General features: G+C 41.5%; 2 protein-coding genes across 3 annotated transcripts in view; one reads left to right on the top strand and one right to left on the bottom strand.

Moving 5' to 3' along the window:
• The window catches only part of LOC135487679 (voltage-dependent calcium channel subunit alpha-2/delta-2-like), a 31,025-nt gene that overhangs the window by 10,244 nt on the left and 10,896 nt on the right, over positions 1-9,885 (bottom strand). The window contains exons 12-16 of one of the 2 annotated variants that reach the window (XR_010446883.1): positions 9,612-9,763; positions 9,050-9,275; positions 8,549-8,765; positions 7,901-8,193; positions 4,414-7,485 (exon numbers count right to left, since the gene is read on the bottom strand). Coding sequence is in view for 1 of the 2 variants with exons in the window: in XM_064771719.1 (XP_064627789.1) it covers positions 7,269-7,485; positions 7,901-8,193; positions 8,549-8,765; positions 9,050-9,275; positions 9,612-9,763 (1,105 nt within the window). In the remaining variant the exon portion in view is untranslated. Of the gene's footprint in view, positions 1-4,253; positions 7,486-7,900; positions 8,194-8,548; positions 8,766-9,049; positions 9,276-9,611; positions 9,764-9,885 lie in introns of those variants that run through there. The other variant, XM_064771719.1, reaches the window with a different exon arrangement.
• Positions 108-3,523, top strand: LOC135498771 (protein phosphatase 1K, mitochondrial-like). Its single transcript, XM_064789199.1, has 4 exons — positions 108-222; positions 1,130-1,665; positions 2,058-2,377; positions 2,737-3,523. The coding sequence occupies exons 2-4, from the start codon at positions 1,140-1,142 to the stop codon at positions 3,004-3,006; spliced, it is 1,116 nt and encodes a 371-aa protein (XP_064645269.1). The 5' UTR covers positions 108-222; positions 1,130-1,139; the 3' UTR covers positions 3,007-3,523.

Genomic DNA, 9,885 nt, shown 5'->3' with positions numbered 1-9,885 from the left:
AGCCATAACACTTAGTGCTACTCTAGTAATCATTCATTTTAAAATATAGTTTCCGGTCGACGTAATTGATTTTGATTGGTTCCGAGTATCTCCTCCTCGCAGTAAATGAGGTCATTGAGGTCACATTTTGTCAACATTTGCCAGTTAGTACAAAACCAATTTTCTGGCACATGTTCTGTCAACGATGACAGTGACGATTTGTTGATGTGACAGTTGTGGAGTGTAAGTGAAAGTAGAAAATAATAGCTCAGTTGGCCCCTTTCCAATGAATGTGAGAGACTCTGACATCCTCATCCTGCATGTTCTGACTCATCCAAAAAATTAATGAGACCCCTGGCCTTGCCCTTGGCCCTGTCTTGTCCTGTTTATTGTTTACTTGTATTACTATTGTAGTAACTGTGGATTTCACTATTTCATGACATGTCTCATACCTGGCAGCGGCCATAGGCCTGGTCCTCACTATCACTGACACCACGACTACGTCTACGACATGTTACGTCAGACTATGCCTATGGGGTACGGCCAGGGACATGTACATGATCATGCATGTACTGTCATACTGACTCGTGGACTACCTGTCACTACACTTGCACTGCATGTGGCTGTGCCAGGTGGCAGTGTCTCTTCTTATATACTCCACTTTCTGGCGTTCTCAAGTACAAAGTGTCTGCCGAAGTTTTCAATCTCGTTTGTACAAGTTCATTGTGTTGTGTTAGGTAGTTCAAAGTTGGGGTTGACAGTCAGCGATACAAAGCTGAAATATGGAGGCATGGCAGCCAGCTTTACGTCATTGTGTCCAATTTCGAAAGATGCCATGATGGGGCAGAACAATTACAAAGATAAAAAAGATAGATCATGAGATGACGCCACAATGTCTGACCCCCCCTCAGCACCCAACAGACAGACAAAGAACAAATCATTCCTTGTCATTTTATTATGACCATTATGAATGACGAGACCAGTTCTAATCATCTTCAACATGTTGAATGAGAGAACTCAACAGGAAGAAAAATCTCTGACCTCACTTCACTGGTGTATGGATTCAGTACTCAATAGGCACATTGTGACATCCCATGTGCACCAATGCTTCCTGTGAAGCTAACGTCAATTTCCTTCTCTTTACTTACAGAATCAAGTCAATGAATCGCTTCTCCCGTTATTCTTTCTCTGTCGTCGGTGGACTTCTGCGTTGTCATCATGTGAAGTCATCTCGGGAATGCCAGTGTAGAGGTGTTGGGAGACGCAGCTACACCACACCCCTGACTGATCCAGAAAACAAGGGTGCTCACTCAAGAGGGACAAACTTCGATACTCTTGGAGCATGGGATAATCGCCTCGACCTTCCACTTCAGCTTGAACAAAGCATCAAGTTGGGGAGGCCAATCCCAAGGATTGCATTTGAAAATATTGGATATGCGAGTGTCATCGGACGACGAGAGTACCAAGAAGACAGGGTAAAGATTGCCGAGATTGGACCTGATCTGTTGTACTGTGGCGTATTTGATGGACACGGAGGATCGATCGCCGCTGACTATATTAGTGACTTCCTCGAGGATCACATTGCATTCTGGATGAAAAAAGAAGATGATCTGCGGAAGGTTCTAAGAAATTCCTTCATCGAGGTCAACAATGCCTTCTCTAGACATCTTTACTTTAGGAATTTAGGTAATCCTAGTTCTCAGCAGTCGTTATTTTGCACTACTGCAAGTTAGAACAGTTGTAAATCGTACTTTTTCCTTGACCAGTCTTGTTTGAAACCAGGATGCAATTTTTTCTTAGAATTTCATGCTGCCATCGTTACAATATCTTGAGTTTAGAACTCCCTTGCTCTTATTGTAAAATACCGGGTCGACGCATTTCAGTCAGTTGAGATGCTCTTCTATAAGAGGCGTAGGTGTAACAGATGCGGCTTAACTAAAATCTTGCACAGCAAAAGGAAAGTTTGAACTGAATATTCAGTAGACTAAGTGTACAACTTTCGGATGGAATTCTGTTATCTAATTTTCGTTCCAGTTTATCAAGTGGGCAATAAAAAGATTTCTTCTGATTTTTTTCAGACAAGAAGCGGCCGGACTTCAATGGAGGTACAACAGCCACAGTGTGTCTCCTCAAGGACAGTGTAGATCTGTTGGTTTGCCACGTGGGGGACAGCCGGGCAATCCTGTGTCGAGGAGGCAAAGCTCAGCGATTGACTATTGATCACGAACCGGAGTTACAAGGGGAAAAAACCCGGATAGTTAACGCTGGAGGGCATATCACCTTCAATAGCTTAGGCATTGCTTCAGTGAATGGACGTTTAGCAATGACTAGGAGTATAGGGGATGTGGAGCTTAAAAGATTCGGAGTGACAGCTGAGCCACATGTCAAGGGGATGGAGGTAATTCTTGTCATTACTCTCACAGTACGGGGGATATTGTGAAAAGTTTCCAAAAAATATTTGATTTACCAAAAACAAAACAGATCATGGCAAATATTCATCAACAAGGTGCTCAGCTCTGAATGCTCAGATTTGACAGCCAACAGCCGATTGTGAGACCCTCCACCATTGAAAATTGGAAACAAAAGGACGAATTGCAATTTGGCTCATGTGAAATATCTAACACGCTATCACAAAATTTCAAGCATTTTTCCCCTGTGAGATAGGAGAGCCCCCTATTGGCAACTTTATGTGACTTGATCTGATCTTTCTTGCTCCTGCCTGTAGTCTCCCTTTAAATGTTTCTCTTGTGTTTTCAGATCAAACATGGTGGTGATGCATTCATGGTTCTTCTGACAGATGGCATCACGTACGTCATGAACGATCAAGAAATCATCGACATTATATGTTCGTGTACAGACCCAAAGGAGGCAGCTAATCTCATCACAGATCAGGCATTACAGTTCGGTTCAGAGGACAATAGCTCAGCAATAGTAGTGCCGTTCGGTGCTTGGGGCAAATACTCAAGTACTGCGTATAATGTGCCATATAGTTTTGGAAGAAATATTTTAGGTAAACGATACCACTGATACTACTGTGCATTAAGCATCATACGGACTGACCGCAGTTAGCATTCAGCTGTCAAGGCTGTCCTAGCATTGTCTGCTTCACTTTAGGTGAATGCTGGCGGCAGACTTGTATGTGATGGTGTGATTGTCAGAGCTGTGTCTGCTTGGTTTTAAAGGAAAGCTGGTGGCAGTCAGGCATATGGGGCATGTCACAAGAGACATGATAGAGCAGACATGAACATGTAGTTTGATTCCCTTCGTCATGGCAGTACATGTAGATTGGGTACACACTCTCCCCAGTTACAAACACAGATCTTGGACCTTGCCACGGATGAGTAGTGTGTGATCCAGTTTCATCTTGGCATCTTTGAACTGGTAGGCCTAGTACTTCTAGAAAACTAGCTGTTAATGAACTGTATAAATTATTAGTATAGTCTAATAATAACTAAGTACAGTAGTGAATTTGTAAAATTTGCATTAACTATTGTGTGGTGTTGCAAGGGTCACAGCTGATAATAAATATACGGTGGTTATTTTATTATGACTCTGTTTATTTCCTTCTTCTATACGTGTAAAGCTTTCATGGACTTTATAAGGTCTTTTCAAGTTGTTTGATTGACCATGATATCCAAGTCAAGTTACGGAACTGGATGGATTGCGCTCTCCTTCTCCATGTAGACTGATACAGGTTGAGCTGTGGCCCGGTTGTCACTGATACAGAAAGGGGGATGCACATCCGTGTTGGAAGAAAAGTGCAGCCGGCAAAGGGTGGTTATTTCTATCAAAACCGGGCCCATGTGGTTGGTCTCTAGCCCTGGTTCAGTGGTGCTTTTCCTGCAAAAGTCTGTGAAATTACCAAACCAAGCCTTACTAAAAACACAACATTGGCACCCAGGAGGGGCCCATGTGGTACATGTAGGTCTAGCCCTGGTTCAGTGGTGCTTTTCCTGCAAAAGCCCGTTAAATTACCAACCAACCCTCACTAAAAACACAACATTGGCACCCAGCAGGGGGCCCATGTGGTACATGTAGGTTTCTAGCCCTGGTTCAGTGGAGCTTTTCCTGCAAAAGCCAGTGAAATTACCAAACCAACACTCTGCTGTACTAAAGCCTTACTAAAACCACAACATCGGCACTCAGGAAAAGCGTGGTATGCCTGGATTTTGGAACGAAACTAGCACAACTAGTGTGCTCTAGTGTGGCTTCATGAATAAAAGAGTAAGACAACTTTTTTACAAAACTCAAATAGTTTTATTCTAGTTACAATAAAACACTGGACATGATTCTAGAATATTTATGACCAAACCACAACAACATTTACAGCGTTCAACTCTTGAATAACATATTATGCAGATAATATTCAGGCCCGTAATCTTCCCGCAGAATAGCTGCTACATGTACAGTGGACACCTCTCTACTAAGGACAACCTCTCTATTAAGGACAGCACTTGTCAGTCCCAAGGGTGTCCTTAATAGAGAGGTTCTACTGTACATGAATACAGACTTCAACCTCCGATTCAAACTTTTTACTCAATCGAAAGGGTTTTTGAACAGATATATCTTTCTCCCTAAATACCCCTCGGGCCATGCTAGCCAGGCATCTGTGCTGTAAGTGGTACTACTACACTACTGATTGACTGCAACAGTGCGACTTTGGGGGGAAGGGGCAGGGGTGACCTAGAAATGTTACTTGATCACAAACTGCCACTCCCCAGGAAATAAATTCAGGATTTACCTCTGAACTACATGTAGCAGAGGTCTAACAGGATACGAAAAATACCAACACTAATAAAGACTAGTCTTTATTATTTCTTGCAATGCTCTACCGTCAGATGTGACAAAAACTGCCCAGGTTGGATATGGGTTTTGATGACGCAATGACTCTGTGGTGCAACAGGTACACATAATTTCTTGTCCTTTAAAATAACTTGCGCACAAGTTATACAATGCTCCTGTATTTCCCACGCCTCAGTATAAACCAGTTGATGCATGGAGACATTACTGTGGAATTCCCATTCGAAAAACTAATAAATGCTGTGCACAATGGAAATTATTTGGCTGCTACACATTAAAAATAAACAATAAGAAATGCTTTTTTGGCATTTAAGTTGTCTGGCAGTCAGTAGTACTTATAACAAATCCTGGGAGAATCCTGGTTTTTGTTCAACACAGAACTAAAGTCTAAAAGAACATTCTGATTTTTCATCACTTCATGCAGGAAATGCAACACATAGATATGTCATATCTCATCTAAAACTTCGAAATCCAAAGTACATGTATCTAAAAACACTTTGCCTGGATTGGATAAAGCATTATCAAGAACAAGCAAAGCAAAATGCCAACCAGCAATTTAATCATTTTTTGCGAGCAGTGAATAGCAGAGTTTAAACCGGATACAACAACTACATGTGGAATAATGGCAGTCTACTGATGCAACAAAAATTGCCAAGGTGGGTATGTTTTCTGATAATGCAATGAACACATGATTGTCCAAATTGGTTAAAAGCCTCAATAAGAGACAACACCGGTTGAAAATAACATAAAAAGTATGATGTAAGCATACTACACAGTATCAGTAGACACAGGATAAAAATAAAATCCATCGTGTAAATAACAACACAAGCCATGACAGAATTGGGGTCACCAAATAATGAAAAGGTGACTTCGGATGCTGTAGTCGTCTTACCAAAGCAGACTGCGAAAATATAGTTCAATAGGACACTGAGTTTTTTTACTTTTTAACATAAAGTAACTTGCATTATTATTATGATTTTCTTCTTTAATCACTGATTACACTGTAATGGCATATCACCGTGATTGAAGAGTACATGATTATGAAGAGTAAGACAATATTATTATAAGTTCTATTCGAACATTATGGCACAGACAAATATTTTAATAACAATTTTCATGCAGAATGTAACAGATTTAAATGGTTTCCTCCTGATCACCTGGCAAATACAGTGAAAACAGTAATTTCTCAAATAATTTCAGTCGGTTTAGCGGCCGAGTGCTCTCAGAGGAACGAAGGGCTTAAGTAAATAAGTTAATGGCAAAAAAGTTTATACCCTTTATATTGATCAAGCACCAAGTAACTAAATACTGTGTAATTAAGCCAGTTGTGGTAAGTCTGTTACACATACATATAACAGGCCTTTTGTACAAGCGACATTAAAGGGTAACTCGTGTCAAATTTCACCATATAATGTTATAGCTGTTTTTGACAAATGACTACGTCACTTTCTCATAAATCGGTAAGTTTTTTGAATCGAAATGCACATTTTCTAGAAATTGATGGTTTTAATCCCGCCCGGATGGCTCGCTTCGATGCCGTTGAAATCGCGCTACGCTGACGACGTTTTCGTTGATGACGTCACAACATGAACATTTTCGGCAGTTGGCCAGTCTGATGCGATTAAAACACCGATTTTAATCTAATCAAAAATGGAAAATTTGAGCTTTACATTTGTGATCAACAATTAAAAACGGACGTATTTCCGCAAAGTTGTAAATCACATCATAGTATCACTTTAAACTGACTTCATCATGTTGACACAGTATGTTGTCAGAACATGGTCAGCATGAAATTTTGAATTGTTTAATGGCAGGACAAGATGTAGATTCACCTGAGGTTGATCTCTGGAAATTCTGAGCAAAAATTTCGAAATGAGAGTGATATGAAAAATTTGTCAATATCGGTTTGCAAACTATAGCAGATGATGAACTCCTAACAGATGACAGCACCAAATAGTTGGAAACAATGTATTAGCACTGATTTCTGGGCCTAACACATTGTAATTTTTTTCAAAATTGTCAGTCACCATAACTTCGCACTCGGCCTGAAAGATTTTGGGAAAAAAACAAAAATTTAAGTCATTTTACGAGGACACCATCCAATCATGAGGAAACCAGCCCTGTAAAAATTATCTCCTGACCATCCCCCACCAACTAATGGAAATTCCTTAGATGCCGGGGGGATGGATATTTGATGAGGGGAGAGTTTCTGAGGAATAGTTTATTGACTTTAGCTCTCAGCATATCTGAGCCAGGTAACCTCCTGCTGAGTTGCCTGACCAAAAGCTGAAGTCAACATATGTTGTTACATAACTGACCTTGCTATCACATCCTGGTTGCCTTGAAGTCGACCAAATTACTTCTAATTTTGCCTCATCACAGTAAATTAGTCATGTTACGCTGGCCATTAGGTAGATAAGGTAAATATGCCGATCATCGCTGTGTGTAGTATCAGCGGGGTGCTTGAAGTTGGAGGGCGACTAAATATTTTACAGGGCTGGTTTCCTCATGTACTGAATCATCAGCGCTAGGTAGGAGATCAATATCATTAAGTAAGGTCTGTTTTGATTGGCTGCTGATACCATGCACGTTTTCACGATGGTTTGTCTAGCGGGACACGTTCCCTCCGTGATATTTTTGAAGATGTTATGATCATCTGTCACACAGAGGTTCTTCTGCACTGGGAAGGAGCCGGGGTTGAGCGCTCTGGAAAGTGGAAAGTAGAATTCATTTAACTGTGTACATTATGAGTCTTTGTAGCCTTTCAGGACTTTCAAGGGAGAGCGTCACAATCAATTGCAATGTCAATGTCAAGGTTCCAATCAAACGCATGACCATCTGAACCCCATCATTGGTTGAATTCAAAACTCGGATTTGGGTGGAGCTTGAGATCAGAGACTTATCATGGATACTTATACTTATACGGATAGAAATGTACACAAAATCCGTCCTCTTTTTACAGAGTTTCATCTGTATATGTACAAGGATCCTTGATAAGTCCCTGTTCTCAACCTCCCTATTATAAACTTATTTTGACTTGTCTCAAAAATTTGGTCAAGAAGAACCTCCTTTCTAGGTTTTTGCCTCCTGACAGTGATAAGGATAATTCTAAGGAGCTTACCTGTTTTCAATCTGGCAGTTGAAGTTGAAGTGCGACTTTCTTTCCACATAGTTGTCAAGGATGAGTAGGAATAAGTTGGTGCCTGGAATGTCTGTGAAGTAATACTCTCCCCTGGCGCAAGGGTCTGCGGCCAAGCTGCCATACTGCATGCCCCCCGCAGCCTCCAAGGCCGAGTAGTTCACCTGGTAGTACATCACCTCCCTGACACAGCTATATTTGTTTTGGAATGGTGGGATTGGACCCGAGGCATTTTTTGGCGGTGGGGCGGAAACGCCCATGGGTGAGTTCCAGATCTGGAAAGGAACTTTGCATGTTTAAAATCGGCAAGACAACTTTCAGCATATTTCTAAGAAACTCCATAACAAATTTACCCACTTTACACCATAGATCCCTATAGCAGAATACCTCTTAGCTGATCTTGCTATCTTATCCCCTGTAAAAATATTGCACTTACCTGTCTTCGCAGATATGGTAATGGTGCAGACACCATAAACAATAGATAAGAGCTGAGATTTTTTGGTTGATCTCATTGTTTTCATCTAAACGAGACAACAGCCAAGATGCCATGCAACCAGTCGAGTGACTCATCTTCAATTGAATTGGTCAGAAGTCCACTTAATACAAAACAACAAATCAATAGGTGTTTACCTTGCCATTGATACTGTCTTCATTAGATAGGGTGCAGACTCCCTGATAATCTGTCCTCGTATAGGACCTGTAGATACCAGCATTCAGCAACATATGGAATACAAATCCATGTCGACTAGACAAGGCCACGTCCTCGTAAAGACGACGATCCGTGTCGGCGACGTTTAGGAATGCGGAATCGAGGACGAGGTTGGCTGCTCCATTGACGACATAACACCTGGAGTGGACGAGAAAGAGATAATACTTCTTCAAAATGATCATTCAAAATCTTCATAAAGCTGAAGGCTGTCTGTTGATACTTGTGTCCTGGCCAGTTTGAGCACCTGGCACTGTCTGACAATCGGCAAGATGTGGCAGACAGGCAAGCTTTGCTGTGTTTTATTACACAAGATGGCCAGTTTGGGACCAAATGCCCAAATGCAGTGTGTCCTTAATATAGAGGGTGTCTTCAATAAAGAGGTGTCCACTGAGGGAGGTTCCACTGTAATTGACTATGCTTACTTGGTTTTACATGTGTGTCCATAACGACATGAGTAAACAGATTTGCAGACAGATCTGTTGTGAGCATCGACAAGATGCCTGGTGACTTTATCATAGAAGCTGTCGTAGAAGAGATCAAGCCCCATGACGCCCTGGACCATATCCGACGCACAGATCTTCTCAAAGCAGAACTGCGACTTGCAGTTATTGTTTGCGGTGCACCGGCATCCATCTCCAAATGGCATCGCTAGAAGAAAAGAAAGTAAAATACAGGTATATGCAAGCTACTGGCAGCTATGAGATACTGTAGAAATTGTAGGAATTACTGGCCACTGGGCGAAATCAGTAAAAGTTTAGATTTATGTCTAGTTGACCTAGAAGAGTTTAGACAGAGCCACACCATTTTCCTACTAAATTATGGTAACCATGAAGTCACACTTGTCACAAATCAAACAATTGAGAGTTGTATCCTTCAAGGCAAACACTCAATCTTAAGTGGACACCTAAACCTGTTGGGCAATTCCACCTTGGCCTGACAGAAAGGCTGAGATCAGCCTTGGTTAATTTTGGCTCCAATGTTTACCTGCACAGGTCGCTGGGTCAGGATTCTTATCTGGACCTTTGTGGACATTCTTGGAGAAGGTCACAACCTTGCCAATCTTTGAAGCATCCAGGTAGACTTTTGAGATGGCCACTTTCCCTCGGTTGATAAGAGCACTGTTGTACCATGGACGACTGAAACACCAATGGCAATTAAAAGAAACCAGGGAAATAGCAAGGGAACCACCTGCATTTTTCCACCTGCAAGGCTTGTCCTTAAAGCACTAACTGATTGTCTGAACATGGGGAAAAGCGGT

Source organism: Lineus longissimus, chromosome 1 (assembly GCF_910592395.1).
Source record: "Lineus longissimus chromosome 1, tnLinLong1.2, whole genome shotgun sequence".
Classification (NCBI taxonomy): Eukaryota; Metazoa; Nemertea; class Pilidiophora; order Heteronemertea; family Lineidae; genus Lineus; species Lineus longissimus.
The sequence above is the reverse complement of the archived record's forward strand: the minus strand, read 5'-3'. Positions and strand labels throughout refer to the sequence as shown.